The following is a 16,263-nucleotide window of genomic DNA, read 5'->3' on the forward strand; positions in this document are numbered from 1 at the left end:
GCAGGGTGTTAAACATGTGTGAATAAAACAAAACTCCATGCATGTTTTTGTGAAGAAACAACATTATAACATAGATCAGAAACTAGTGTAATATGGGCCCTTTAAAAGAACCATATGTAGCCAGTGTTGTTAATGAGTGCTACACTTATGGAACCTGGGTTGTCAGTGCCTGAACCTGCAGATAGAGGATACAAGTTTTTCTCATTCTCAGTATAAGGATAGGCCATGTCTCGTGTGAAAGGTCAGAACCTTCAGAACTCCCTCGCTGAGCTGCAGAGGCTGCACTAGCACTGATCAGTGATTGGAGTTACTGGGGTTTAGGTAGTGACGATTCAGATCAGAGAGAGGCATTTTATGTTTAATCCAACTGGATTTCAGCATAAGATTCATATGAGGCTTATTCTACTTTCTTATTGGGTAATTGTCTTGAGAACCTAAACGCCAAATTAAAACATAAACAACTTGGCAATCATGCCTAATGTTTTTGTAATTAAAAATAAATCAGCATTACAATTGTTATCAGAGCATCATAATGTCCAAAAACCACCCCAGTGTATAAACGTTAAAGCAAAGAAAGATCTTATTATTATCTTATCTTATTAGAGCTTCTAGTTACTTCTCCTTTTCATTTAACCACTCAAAATTGTATTTAGAGTGATTCAAGCATGCTTGAGTAATATTTATACTCAAGACATCACTGATCCAATCAACCCCCGTTTTCACCGCCACCAGCACACGCCTACAACTCTGTGCTTACTTCGTTCTCCAATTTTATTTTCCTAATTAGTAATATGTGTAGGATTCGGCAGCGTCATGTAGTCATTTTGGTACAAATGAAAAAAAAAAAAAAAAAAATCAATCTGAACTCCAATCCATAGGAAGTGCTAACACCTGCCTGGCTCTTTGTTGTGGTGACGTTTACGGCAAGGTCAGCTTTCATTGAGCAGCGCAGTTTTCTAATGCAGAAGTCAAGTTGTTTCTCTTATTAAGTCATTTTAGATGAATATTGCGATTTAAATGTCCAAATTATAACTTAATGATCTACCGGTGTCAGAGATTATAGACTATAGAGCAGACACAAGCACAAGAGTACAGATGCAGTATTTTTATAAGATTGTACTGTCAAGAATAGTAAAAATGAGTCAGAGGAGTAAGTGAAATATATATATATAGCTTTGTGGTTTCACTTTGGACCATGCCAGTGTTCCCCTGCTCCTCCTCTGGCCCCAGACACAGATCAGAACTTGTCTCCAGGCTCTACTCTCAACTCTACATCTTAAACACCAATTCAAGTCATTCTGTGTGAGTGCAGGAGGAGGATCCCATTAAGACAAGGGAGAAAAAGCATACTCTTATCCATAATGTGAGATAAAGACTTCACTACTACAGCAGACTTTTGAAGAGTTTGACAGTTAATATTAAAAAAAGCTTATATAATGCTCCAAAATCTGATATGGTTTTGGCAAATTAATGATGCAATATTTGTGAATAAAAGGCAATTGTTACACACATACATATGTAACTGTTCCGCTATTACGAAAACAACTTGTACTGCTGTAACATTTTTACGACTACACAACCACAATACTACATAAAAGTATTGTGGCTTTTAACAATTAAAGGTACAGTATGTAACTTTTCTGGTGGAAGGTACGCTACCTGTTTATTTCCATGCAGATGTTATTACTTTGCCTGTTCCTCACTATGACAAAAAGCTTATCTCCACAGAAACAATCAAAGGCCACCAGAACAAATTGCCCCACCATGGCTTCTGGTATTCCTAGTATTCTCCATCCAAGTACTAACAAGGTCAGGCATCAACAAACCAGTATTATTTATATAATGTTATAATGGGGAACATTCCTAGACTCTCCACCAGAGAGTTTAATCATTTAATGACCTTCATTTAACCAGGAAAGTCCCACTGAGATTTGGTATCTCTTTACCAGAGAGGAGTCTATACATGCTTTTAGTGGTAGGGGCCCCTGGAGGAACCCTAGGCAAGCACAGGCAGAACATGCAAACTCCACACAGAAAGACTCTTTGTCACCCTGAAGTTGAACCCAGAACCTTCTTGCCGTGAGGAGAGAACACTAACCATAAAACACATGTTGGACGCTGTAAATATTTCATCAGCCTAAACATTTTCCGTGTGCATATAAACCTAAAGTCTAAATATCCAGCTCAATAGTGAAAAGTACAATGAAAGTGTGGCTCCACTCAAACTCCTCTGGCCTCATCTCTGTGACAGACTCACTTAGTGCGAGGTGAGTGATGGAGCAGACAGGTCGTACAGACAGAGCAGGGGGATGAGGCACAGGTGGAGGTACAGGTGTAGGGAGTGAACTGAACAAAGAGCCCTGGGAACACTCCTGATTGGATTGTAGCTTTGGATTTATTATTAAAGCACCAGCGGGGGGACGCTGGACGAGGGGAGATTGGTAAACAACAGAGGAGATGTGTGCTCTGAAAACCTGAGCAGAGACGAGTTGCGATAATGTGGCAGATGTAAGCAAGGTGTACTTTTACAAAAGAGATTACACAACGCCTGACAAGACAGGACAAGATCACAAAAAGAGTGAAAGAAAGAAGGGAGAAAGAGGGAGAGAGGGATAGGGAGAGAGTCTGACAGCTGTACAGAATCTAGCTCATTAATTACAGGAAAAGTAATTATTCTATAGCGTTTGTTGGATCAATAACTGTTCAGATCTCAGCATGCTGTTCAATCTTTCATGTCAAGTTTTCAAAAAGTGAAACATTCCTACTGATTCTGAGTCTTGTGTCCACCTGAATATGACAAGGGGAAAAGTTTGTGTAAAATGACTACAACAGCTGCAACTTGTAACTACTACTGGTACTACTACTTCTACAAATGCCATATCATCTACTTTTGGCACAAGTTGGCACAAGTTTTTTGAATTATGGTGAAATGAAGAAAGAGTAGGAAAAAATATGAAAGATGAATGTGTAAAAAATGAAAAAAGGAAACTGTATTTATTTGATTAGTTTATTGTGATATTTGACATAATTTCACAAAATTCCATAAATTCCATTAAAATACAGTTGTCCCTCATTTATCGTGTGAGTTACGTTCTAAAAATAGCCCACAATAGGCGAAATCTGCGAAGTAGTCAGCTATAGTTTTAAGGCAGTAAAATGCCTCACCACACGCTTTATATAACTACTTATATACAGACAGGCATCAACATTTTCTCACATTTCTCTCTTGTTTAAACACTCTCAAAGTTCAAACCTTTGTATATTATATCCACCTTCCTCAATGGTCGCTTTAAATTTGTTGTTCATGTCTGCCTCTGCTCCAGCGGGATCCGCAGAGGCGGCCTCTCCATGCAGAGAAACACTTAAGTCCAAAGGGTTTTTGAAATTTGTCGGTGCAGAACGTTTCATCAACATTGTGGGTTTTGTCAGGGAGAAAACTTGCAAACATACAGCAATTCAGAGTCACACCGTTTAGTGATCAAACATTTATGTAAATCTGGCAAGCTGAATGCATTCTGTACTGTACAGGAGACACGGCACGGAGGAGATGGTCTACAGTCCCTTAGCCAATCAGGACGCAGAACACAATGCACGTTTATACTCTGTAAAAAATAAGCATGTAAAATTGCACCCCAAAAAAATCCACGAAACAAGGAGGCCATGAAAGGAGCAAGACATCTCACCACGCCCTGGCTCAGTGTGTTGCAACCCCACAATTTGGAAATCACTGCTATAAAGAATGTTAATAATATATAATAACACAAATATTGTATAATATTGCTACTATAGACATACATAAGCGGTCAAAACAAAAAAAAATTTCGCAATGAGATATTTTCTTTACATTTACCTCTAACTAGTACAAGCCTCTAAATTACAAATGTTCAATTTAAAGCAAACCTATTCTGCAAAATCTACTTTCAGAGCTTTTAACCATGTTATAGTTGTTTCCTCTTAAAGTTGTTTTTGGAGTGATTTGTGTATGTTTGAGTAATCTTTAACCTCTTATTTTCAAGCTATGCCTTGTACTTACTTCATTCTCCAATTTTATTTTCTTAACATAGGATTCGGCAGTGTCACATAATGATGGCTCCAATGAAAAGAAAGTCCACTACTTGCTAGTATGATCTGCATCTATCCATAGTAGAAGCCGATAGCTACATGGCTCTTTGTTATGATGATGTTTACGGTGATGTCAGCTCCCATTGGGCACTGCAGTTTTCTAATGCGGAAGTCAGCAGGTTTATTTCCTTTATTAAATTGTTTTCAATTGCGATTTCAAATGTGCAAATTATAACATAATGATCCAAGGGTGTCATAGATTATAACTATATAGCAGACACAATCACAAAATGTCTTCTTCAAGGTGTATTGGAGTTTTTTTTTGTTTTTTTTTTTCAAGCAAAACAACATTAGGTTTTGGACCCGCCATCTAAAATATTACATAATGCTTCTTTGATATGGCGGAGAATATCTGTTGTATTTGTGTTATCTCAAATTGCCATTGTCCAAGAGGATGTAGCCTACTGCATCGCAAACCATAACAACTCCCTGACTTATATCTCTGCTGTATCCTTCCTAAGCCGTTGGTCTGTAGTCACTTCGTATCATATCCTCTTTGTTTGTGTGACTCAAATTGGTTGGTTTTCAGTCTCTTACACATCGAGCAGCTTTTCTGCAGGAGAAGATGAAGAGTGGGGATTAAATTCTGGAGACAATGGGGGATATTGTTTGTTATAGCGCGGGATTGTTTTGACCCTGCCTGGATGTTCCCTCACAGATGACTGAGCGGTGATGGGGACCAGACAGCGCATGGTAAATGGACTCTCAAAAACACCACTGTCACGCTGAATGAGACGAAATCAAACTCTTCCTGTAAACTGCAAGTGAAATCCACAGTTTTTCTAAGCCTATAGTTACATACTGTGATGAAGAAATTGTACTGTACCAAGGACACTTCCAGCGCTGTTCTTGTTATTTACAGTACATTTTCAGAAGTTATAATACTCCCTACAATGAAAGCATAGCAAGACTTGAATGGATAACACTTCTACTACAATAAGTTGAGTGTTCATGTCTCCTATGGGTCCTGTACTTATGGTAAACAAACATCTGCTGTGTCTCCTGGCTCTCTTTACAACTCCTGGGTTACTTCAGTTATTCTGCGTCCATTGTTCAATAGGATTTTACTTTCTCTCAACAAATGCATGTCTCTATTGCAAAAGGAAGCCAGAGTAAGCAAACAAACTTGTGTGAATATTTAGGATTTATAGACTTTCAGTATATCTACATGTGTATCTGTCTGAAATGGTGGATAGTAGCAAACACTATTGTCTCACAGCAAGAAGGTCCCAGGTTTGAATTCTGGGTGGGGTCTATGGACTTTCCACTATAGACTACAAAATATGCACAGATGACTTCTTCAGCTATAGGTAGACCTAACCTGTGGTGGAAAACTGTAGCTATCGAAAACATAATCAAAGTACATACTGGATATTTTTTTTACTTTTACTTCATTACATCTGAGAGCGGGTATCTGTACTTTCTGTTCCACTACATTTTTTAACAGAGCTGAAAAGTAGTATTTTTTATTATTGTTTGAGACCTTCTGAAACGTCTGAAGGGTTATTTTTGAACACATTCATAGTTTGAACAAACTAAAATATATGAAGAAAAACAGCTGAACAAAAAAAACAACAGCTATCAATTCAATAGTTTCTGTTGATCAAAATTCAGCACAAATCTGTATTAAAATCAGTACAATGCTCAGGTACTCGAGTAGATTTTTTCATGTGATACTTTTATGCTTATTTGAGTTTTTGTTTTGTTTTTTTGCTCCAGTGTCTGTATTTTTGCTTAAGTAACAAAACTAAGTGTTTTTTCCGTCACTGGACCTAACCATAAAAGCCAGATCTGGACTGAACCAGGTCCGCTATCCACACTTCACAGCTAAATCAATAATATCGTTTTCTCATTCCAGCTCAGCTTTGCACCTGTCACCAAGAAGCTATCAACATTTTCATTGACTCATCGACTTGCTTTAATATCCTCAGGTGCACACCACTAATCAATACACAGCCCCGCCCCCCTGTGAAACTGCTAAACCTGCCCAAATCTGTCATGTAAAACTCCCTTTGACACAGCCATCCCATTGTGGGCTGCTCAGACATGAAATTACCAAAATGTCCAAAAAGGTTACGCTGCCGGAGAGATGGGCGTAGATCTGAACCACCACAGAAATGACAAGTCCGTAATCCGTCTGCCACTCACCGAGGCCAGGCCGAGCGTGAGGTGGTGTGAGTGTGGGCTCTGTTTGAGTGAATACAGCCACTATTGGAGAGCTGTCAGTAACTATAGCAACACGCTGTGAAGCCTATCAGACCTGTGTGAAAAGGTATGACCCCAAAAGTGTCAACTACAAGGAGGAGGTGTTGGCAATATGGACAAAAGTATAGATACAAAAGCAGCTAATTAAGGCTAATGTTGTCATGCTACTACAATTTCAAACTTGGATACTCAACACTTAATAAAAAAACAAAAAAACAAAAAAAAATCTGAAATGAAATTTTTATCTGGACTATACAAACCTTTGAATTATTAAATCAAAATGTCAAAAAACAATTTCTGATTTTCATGGTAAATGGGTACATTTTTACATAGCGCTTTTCCACCTTCAAGGCACTCAACGCGCTTTACATCGAGGAACCACTCACCCATTTACACACACATTCATACACTAGTGTACACAGACACCGGGGGTGAGGTGGATTAAGTGTCTTGCCTGAGGACACAATGACAGTATTCATTTGTGGAAGCGGGATTTGAACCGCCAACCTTTATATCAGTGGACAAACGCTACCAACTGAGCTACTCTCGCCCTATCAGTTCATCAATAATACACTTTATTTGTGAATATTTTCTGTCTCAACATTATTACATCCTCATTACATCCTTTATTTGGTTGGTAATGTATTTTAAGTCTTAATAGTACAATATAAATAATCCTATGACTAGCTGATGAATTGAAAAATTAACTGTTTGACTGGTTGACTCCTAAAGTAATCATTAGTTGAAGCCCTGATTCAACATGAACTTGTCTGTCTTTCACTGATTCAATCACAGCTGTTTTTTATTGAGTTGTCTGCTTGTCTCCATGGAGATTGCTAAGATTTTTGACATTTTGTGTAACATTTAAGGCAAAACAACATCTCCATGGAAAGAAGAGGATTTCAGACCTTCCATCTAAAAGTTATAAAAGATATATTTTTGCTTTGTCTATCAAGAATGTGCTAAATGTGCAAGTAAATATTTTAGTAGGATGTGTAGTAAAAGTGCAAAGACATCACTTTATGTCCCTGTTTGTTTGGGGATTAAGATTAAGGGATTAACACGTGTTCTTCTGCTAGCACTAGACTTTTTGTACCACATCTGAACTAAGCAACACATAAATTTGCATCCAAATTATTAATATTTTATATCTTGTCAACATAGATTGTATAAAGAAGTGGAGTAAGTGAGTGTGACATCAGCTATAGCGTTTGACTCCAGTTAAATGAAGCTCATCAAGGCTAGAAGTTATAGTGGCGGATTTGAAGCCGTGTTCCGTATTTGGAATTCTGACAGCAATGCAACCAAAGAGCCAATCTTAACTTAACTTACAAGCACAATAGCAAAATAAAAATACCAGGAACATGTAGAGCAGGTTAATACCAACATGTTTAGACAGAAATGATGAGGGGTGACAATTTTTCAATGCAATGTGAATTGGAGCAAGAGTCAATGGCGCTGAAAGTGCACCCATGCTAATTTCCTATTTGGAACACAGTGGCTAGCAGTTTAGCTATGTCCATTTATATATACAGTCTATTCTTGTAAAACACACTTCATCAATGTGGCGTAGGAATGTCAAGATTAGGCTATTTGGTTAATGGTTCAAGTCGTTATATGTAAGAGCTAGAAAAGAACTGTGAAAATTTTAGAAGCAAAATTGTGTAATCTCTATTCTAATCTATATTCTAAACTATACTCGAAAATGGAATGTTCCAGTTTATGTCACATTAAGCTGGTCAAATACTTGAAGGAATGTAATATATAAGACACTATAAAAGCATTTTTTTCTGTTGTTTGGTAGTGGTGTCAATAATTGTGGATAATCCTTAAATCATAATGTTTGCAAAATAATCGTTACAGTAAAATTGACATTCCAAACATTCCTATTGCTAGTGTAGTATATAAGTAAAATAAATATATTGAATACCTAAACATATTATTCCAGTCCTCCTGAATGTGGGGAGAGCGTTTACGCCAGGTGTACAAAAAAAAAAAAAAAATCAATAATAATCATCTCATTGCTCAGCACGCACACACACAGACAAACCACTCCATCAGACAGTTATACACCGAGTCCAGACTGAACCAAACCTCTACAAAGCCAATCATTCTAACTCAGCAGGGACTAGCTCAAAAACACATGCATTTTATCCCACTGATTTCCCATACAACACAGTGACACCTGCTCAGAAGAGGTGTTAACCATGCCCCTCACTCAGTCATTGTTCTATAATTTATTCCCATCAGAATCCTTGGCTATGTTCAACTGCACACCAAAACCTGGATTTCTGGTTATTCATACCTGTGCAGATTTTGACAAGATATTTAATGTCTTAATGTTTTTTTGACTTGACTTGATAGTACATCACTTAAGTGGCAGTTTGTGGAAAAAAAAGTTGAAAAGAAAAGTACCAAAACACAGGAAGTAGTGGTGCGTTCTAAAACAGAATGCCTCTACCTATGTCATGTACACGGAGCACTGCATCCAAAACGCCTTGACTGGACTAGGCAGTCAAAGTATGAGAGAAGATATGGACTAGATTTCTATGAATGCAGTAGTTTCTTATGGAGCAGTGGAACGGATTTGGCTCATTTTGGCGATAGGTGCTTAGTGCTGCTTAATTACATTGACAGAGCGGAGAATGTTGTTTGCGGGGCGCCCTGCCAATATAATGGTAGAGGAAACACTGAATCAGAAACACCTGGCTTTAATCAGAGTATCAGAGCAGTCCTGTGTGATGTCACATAATACTTGAAATTGCAGTGGCCGCTGGTGGAAGCACACACCATATACTAGTCAACAGGTTGGCACCTAAGCCTAAGTTTAAGGCTCAAAATGAAAAATACAAAATGAGTTTTACCTTTTTGACGTGGTGTTGACAATTTCAGACACCCTCTGGATGTAATCTGTGGCCAGGACCACAATCTCCTCATCCTCCGAGAAGTTATCATGGAAAATCCGATCCAGTAAACGCTTCCAATGGAACTATGGAGAAAAAAAACATGGGAAGATGAATAATAGTTAATTAAAAATAAGGTTTGATTTTTAGTACACTGTTGTTGCCAATCAATCAATGACTCTAGTTATATATATGTAAATGTAGAGTATGTAACTCTAGTGCTTTATATAGATAATTAAAATGATTCTCTCACACCCACCACCACACACACAACCGCTCACTCAACCCCTGACTGCACTTGTTTTGTATCCTTGGGCAAGACAATTCACCATATGTAAAAATGTGGTGTGTTTGAATTAAATAATGCATGAAATTGGAAAAGATGAGATGAGCACCTTCTTTCCCTGAAGTCACTTCCGCTAATGTTAGCAACAGGTTTGATTGGCAGGGTTGCTAAGCACCTGCTCCCTGCTAAATCAGTAGTGCGGGCGGGAAGTGGCATTACTTTCAACAGCCTCGCTCCAGATTGGCTTTTTGTTTGCTATGATACTTGCTGTCAGAATTCTAAATATGGAACTGGTTTCCAAATCCGTCCCTATAACTGCTATCTCCAATGAGTTTCATATGGCTGGAGACGAAAGCACACTCCCTTAGTCCACTTCTTTATACAGTCTATGCAATAGATTGAAAACGGCTAGTAAGCATAGACTCTATGGTTACTAGCTGTTTTCAATCTATGTTACATTTCCTTTCAAAAGTAGCCTATAACAAACATTGTCAGTGAAGTACGATTTTTAGCTAAGTCAACCGAATACAGCTGTTTAACTGGACAAAAGTTAGCAAAGTTTTGACAAGGAACAAACTTTTGACTTTACTCAGACTTAAGCTGCATGTTTCCATTCAAATCAAAGTAGTACGCGATGCCATTGTTGTAGGTGGTTCAGTTGAGACGAGGACACAACATAAAATTGTTCGTTAAACTTAAAAGAATTTCATTTTTTTGTTCTTAAATGTTACTCTAATCTCTCTTTCTCATGTTGTCTTTCTTCCTGATGCTTTTAAACATCACTTTCGTCCCCCTCCTCCTCATCTCCTCTGTTTTGGCTTCACCTCCTCTTCCTCTCGACACTCTCCCTCTCCCCAGACGCCTCCCAGGGTCTCCTCATTTTCTACCTTTCTCTCAAACCCACCTTTTTCATTTCACTGCAGCTTCCCTCTGTCTGCGCTGCGGGGCGGACAGCTTTTGTGAGTCATTTGGTCCTGGTGTGTAGATGTGTGTGTGTGTATATATATGTGTGTGTGTGCAACAGCAAGTGTGTCCCCCGGGTGGCGCTCTCTACTTAAAATGCTCAGTTGGAGTTCAAGCCGTAATCCATCACACATACTTTCAGCCTTAGTGTGGGTATATGCGTGAATGTGCATGGGTTTAATGTGCTGTTCGACCAATATATTTTATTTTAAGTTTTATAATGGCCTGTTTTAATGAAATTCAACTGTGTTTCCTAAGAACTATGGAATACTAAAATTCACTTTTTTTACATTTTATAATTTTATAATTATTACACCCTAACTAGTGTTAATAAAGCAAGAACAAAGACAATATTTATAATGAACTAAAGGTTACTACTACTACTACTATTACTTCTACTATTACTACCACTACTACTATTACTTAAAAGAACTGTACCTAATTTTTTACTTTACTTTACTTTTTTTAAAAATTATACTTTATTTTAAATGGTTTGCAGTGGTCCAGAGTTATTCTTCACCTTTTGTATTCTGAGCATTCTAATTAGAGAGATTTCCTATGACGATAACAACAACTAGCATGCTAATAAAAGCACAAAGAAGACATATTTTGACCTCAAAAACTGCTTATACAATATATCTGACTAATTTTGCTCAAATACATGGAAATAAAATTGGGTGTTCCCTTTTATTACCACCCTAACCCCTAACAACAATTCCTTAATTATGCAGTCACAAAGCCTTAATACACTGTGCTTCATGCTATTATTACGCTGTTTTCTGATCTATGTTATAATGGTGTTTCCTCATCAAAAACATACCTAGAGTTCTCAATGGGGTTAAGGTCTGGACTCTGTAATCATGCTCATGCTTCCTGAATCACTATTTCACAATTTGAGCCCGATGTATCCTGGCATTTTCATCTTGGAATATGCCCGTTCCGGCAACTTTTTTTTTTTTTTTCGACCAGGCAGCGTATAAAGTGGTACCAGTGACAGATATATTGTTTAGAAATACTCACACTGGGAGCGATCTTCTGCAGCTGTCGGAGAGTGATGCGATTGTACATGGTGCTGATGTCTTTTCTTTGGTCGTCATATTCAGAAATGGTGATCTGAAAATACATTTAGCAAAGAATTAAAACAAACACAAATACTAATAATGATATGACCATAGCCAAATACAATACCAGTATATATTTGGCCTTTAATATGCCTAAATTGTGTAAACTACAGAGAATAAAATGCCAAAAATGTGTTGATCAGATCTAAACAAGGACTGAATGTGGACTAGGGATTAAATCAGATTCAAATCAGGATTAAACCTGGTCCAAATCATTTATATTAATTAAGGAAGAAAAATTAGTTATGTTTTTCCTGGGGTTTTGTATTAAACTAAAACATTCATACAGCAGATTACATTTTAAACCACAGTATTGATTTAAAACTGCTTAATAATACTAACTGCAGTGGGCAGAGATAGAGGGTAGGTGAAAACAATTATTTTTCTGACCACTCAAGTATTAGATGCAGGATTACTACAACGTGCATGGATTGATCAAAATACAACTGATGATGAGGGAGTTTCGTTAAAACATACTAAAAACGTATTACACAACATGTCCTCTTTAACCAGCTAATATGGATATGGTATAAAGCACCAAGGTTAACAATGTCTTAAAGGGGACTTAAATTACTTTAATTTGGGACTTAATGCTAATTTAAACCTATATAGACCAAGCAAACTATAAACAAATCCAATTTTTTGAAGCCTGCACACCATAGTTTGCGAATCATAGCTCTCTAACTCACATTAGCGAGGCGTGTCTCCAGAAGAATGATCTCCTTGGACTTCTGTGTGGCGTTGTGAGCTCCCAGCATGCTCAGCAGCCGCTCCATCAGGGCTTTGTACGCCGCCAAGATCTGTCACACAGGGGTAACAGCGAGAGAGAGTGAGAGAGAAAGAGAGAAGTCCATTGAGCACTATGACAGAGGAACATGTGGCTGAAAGGAGATTGTGACCAAAGCAGAGGAGAGCAGGTGGATGTTCAGGGAGTCAAAGCAGAAGAGCAAAAATGACTTAGTATATTATATGATGTGATGAAATAAAAATTAGTTACTTTGATGCTGTCCTCGTCCTGCCCCAGATAGAGGCTTCTCTCAGGCAGTGTCAGTCCCTCCTGGTCCACCTGGAGCAAAGACAACAGGCTTTAGAATAATTTATTATTAAAAGATGTTCCTTTTATCATGTACCTCAAAAAGTAACTCTGTTATTCTGAGAATACGTCTCCTTCATTTAAGTTAAAAATTCTACTTTTAACAGTAAAAGTAAAATGATTGCACAGTACAGTCTAAAATGCATAGGGTGCTATAGACTATTTAGAGTACTTACATTTAAATTACATTACATTAAAAATATGTTGTTTTGAATTGTTAATTGCTATGGCAGTGCTCAACACTGAAAGTATGGATAAAAATGTAGTGTTATTATTTAAAATGACTTCTAACCCTGATGGCATTCCTGGAGGAGTTCTTGTCATCCACGTTGACAGTGAGAGAGAAGAACACAGCTGTACTGTAGACCCCCTGTGTCCTGTACAGCATCTCGTTTATGTCTGGCCTCTGGGGGGCGCCCTCTGTCATCCAGCCTGCTGTCCCACCACTGTGCACTGACACCTGGTCCCACCCCCCACAGCTGTCAATCACCTCCACCATCGGCTCCGACCCCAACTTATCAATCTCCTCTATGTTCACACAGGACCTTAATCAGACAGCACAGAAGGAGGTATATAAAGACATTTGTGAAATCTGAAGAATGAAATGTGCAAATTCTGAGCAATTGTTAAGTCATTAGCAAAAGCAACAGGGAAATTATTAAAAGTTTATGAAGGGAAACAGGTGAGACTAGGCATAACTCATATTTTATCTCCTGTTTTTGTTTAGTGGTCTAATAATAATTCAAACCAGGACTAAATGATGACTAAACTGCTAAAAAATACAGGGCAAGACCTAACTAAAATGCCACACTACATGCATAAATAGTATTGTTTTTCCTAATCAATAAATAAGTCTCAACTACGTAAAAACAGTCATTATGGTCCTAATATTTGCAGATTTGTGGATACAGTTCATAGGACAAAAATGATCCATTCATTCCCACCTGTAGAACTCCTTCACTTTACGCTCTGCCGACTCCTGTCCACGCCGCCTGATCGGTTCCAGCAGCAGGCGCTGTAGTTTCTCCTCATTGTGCTCTCCGATGGCTGTGATAATGCCATAGCTTAGTTTATCCTCAGGTATTCCGTGACGACGCAGCCAGCCCCCACAAGCGAAAGAGTAGAAGTCCTCACAGGGCTGTATTGTGGGGTCAATGTTTGCTTGGACAAAACGTGCAGCCCGCAGTAAAGAACGCTTCTTCTGACAGTCCTGCCTGCACTGAGGGTCCTGTTGTGCATCTAATGAAATGTACTTTAGCGCTAGCATACTCCCCAGGATCACGCACATTCCGGCCGCGAACACTAACGCGGAGAGCAGGCAGATCTCCCTCCGACTCCATCTTGGAAGACCACTGCTGCTGGAGTTGCTCAGGTCACGGTTCCTGTTAGGAAAAAGGGGAGAGTTAGACCAAATTTGACCCAAGAATGCCATTAAGTTGAGTTGGTTGCGTTTAAGATAATGCTATATTGTCCCAGTCAATACAGCTGTGCAGTAATGGTAACAACAACTAGTGTGACAACAGCACTCTTTATGGTTTTAAAATTAGATTCAGACAGCACACAGTGGCATAATTTTCATCTTAAGAGCTGCTCTTACAATATATCTGTACTGAGGTATTTAACTTGATTACATTAACAAAAATAGGCACAGCCCCTTTATATGTACACTCAAGTAAATACATGCAATATTTTGAGAACTAGTATTTTGTTAAATTGTTAATGGTTCAAATGTTTTCAATATTCTGTGCATAAAACCTGTGGATAACTCAAATCTTATAGTACGGGCTACCCACCTTTGCTTGCTGGATGTCCAGGTACTGCCCCGGCCCCTCCCCACATGTCGGTCCAGACTGCCCCCGAGGTGAAGGGTCATCCCGTTGCTCAGGATGTCACTGCTATAGCGCCCCCCATACTTCACCTCCTGGAACTCATCATAGTGTGCCGTCAGAGAGTAGGTCTTCTCCATGGTGCCAACGCAGGAACAGCTCAGCGCGTGATCATATCGTCTGCCTCTGTCGCGAAAAAACAACATTTTAAAGATTGTTGGTACAATTTATCCTGATTATGAGGTGGACACGCTTACACTGTTTTTATAAAGGTTGAGTTTAGATTGTGAAGTCAATAGACTTTCTTAAAACAATAACCTCTCTGCATGACTGTACCATGCCTTTCCTCCACCTTTGGAAAATGGGCTTTTTCAGTGAAGGCCATGTGTCACAATCAAAGGTTTTAAGATTGAACTAAAAAAGAGCACCCAAAACTGTAACCATGAATCTCTTGACGTTCTATGCTCCAATGGTTCTGGCTCTGTATGTATAAATGTGTATGTCTCTGTGTGTGCAAGGGTGTGGGAGATTTACTATATGTGTACTTTATGTGTTTTAATCCATTGTCTGTGTTACATGTTACCTGTTGATCATAGTTGCTGTAGGTATAGGGTTAGTAAAATTTTGAAGCAAGATAGTATAATAAAAAAAAATAACTATTATGTAAATTACCATAATACATGTGTAATACAGTTTAAAAAAGTTAATAATTTTGTTCAATTAGCAGTTGCGTTTTTTTTTTTTTTTCTATCAGAAAAAAAAGTCAAATCAATTTGATTGTCCAATTTTAAAACAAAAAATGACCATGTGGCATGACTGACTGACTGACTGACAGACAGACAGACAGACAGACAGACAGATAGACAGTCTTGAATAAAATCTATTACTTTTAAGTCTTTCCTGTTTTTGAACTGTGGCTTTCCTCTGCTCCTCTGATCATCCTCTGTCTCGGAGCAGCTCCATTTGTTCAGTCTTGTCCCTCTTGTCCGAATAATCCCAATTCACCTGTAGACACAAAAACAAGCAAAAGACTTAAGGCAGGGAGCGAAAGTAGAATCTACTGGACACAGATGGATGCTGGGTAAAAAATGTGTTGTAATTTGTGTTGTCCTAAAATGAGACTGATGCTGGTAGAGTCCTACAGGGAAAACATGTCCTCAAAGAACTCATGACTAGGTTAGTTCAGTTTAAAAATGCCCTAAATGTAACTCCTGGAATGTTCCGCAGTATGTTTGCCGTCACAGTAATACTAACAACAACTAGCATGCTAACCACACACCTCCTAAAGCTCTATAATTAGATGAAGATACACAGCTGACTTATTTTAACCTCAAGAGCTGCTTATACAATACATCTGTACTGGGGCAAGACGAATTTGGCTCAAATACATGAGAAAAACCTTCTCTAAATTTTAATAAAGACAAGTAGGTGCCACCTGTCCATGCTATAGGTCAGATCTGTGGAGAGGCGAATCACTCACAGTAAAAATGCATGTATTTGAGGTGTGTTTGAGCAATCGCCTGTAAATTCATAAATGCCAAATCGATGTTTAATGCCATACAGTGAAATATTCTAGGCAAAGCAATAGCAGCTCCATGAAGACAAGCAGGTAATGAACCCGCCCCCCCCCCCACTTTATTTTGGAAAAGACGACCACATATCAACTACAAGTGCAGAACAAAAATCCTACACACTGATGTTTTTAAGATCAAAGACAAACAGAAAAATGTAAAAACAAAGGTAA

At 38.4% G+C, this 16,263-nt stretch overlaps 1 protein-coding gene across 2 annotated transcripts in view; it reads right to left on the reverse strand.

Annotated features, from left to right (window-relative positions):
* The window catches only part of LOC117380333 (endothelin-converting enzyme-like 1), an 80,811-nt gene that overhangs the window by 50,918 nt on the left and 13,630 nt on the right, over window positions 1–16,263 (reverse strand). Inside the window, exons 2-9 of one of the 2 annotated variants that reach the window (XM_055226244.1) lie at window positions 15,407–15,524; window positions 14,487–14,614; window positions 13,638–14,075; window positions 12,986–13,238; window positions 12,598–12,666; window positions 12,290–12,400; window positions 11,500–11,592; window positions 9,192–9,316 (exon numbers count right to left, since the gene is read on the reverse strand). In XM_055226244.1, coding sequence (XP_055082219.1) covers window positions 9,192–9,316; window positions 11,500–11,592; window positions 12,290–12,400; window positions 12,598–12,666; window positions 12,986–13,238; window positions 13,638–14,075; window positions 14,487–14,566 — 1,169 coding nt within the window. In that variant the 5' untranslated portion in view covers window positions 14,567–14,614; window positions 15,407–15,524. Of the gene's footprint in view, window positions 1–9,191; window positions 9,317–11,499; window positions 11,593–12,289; window positions 12,401–12,597; window positions 12,667–12,985; window positions 13,239–13,637; window positions 14,076–14,486; window positions 14,706–15,406; window positions 15,525–16,263 lie in introns of both variants that reach the window. The other variant, XM_033977124.2, reaches the window with a different exon arrangement.

This window comes from Periophthalmus magnuspinnatus, chromosome 13 (genome assembly GCF_009829125.3).
Source record: "Periophthalmus magnuspinnatus isolate fPerMag1 chromosome 13, fPerMag1.2.pri, whole genome shotgun sequence".
Taxonomy (NCBI): Eukaryota; Metazoa; Chordata; class Actinopteri; order Gobiiformes; family Gobiidae; genus Periophthalmus; species Periophthalmus magnuspinnatus.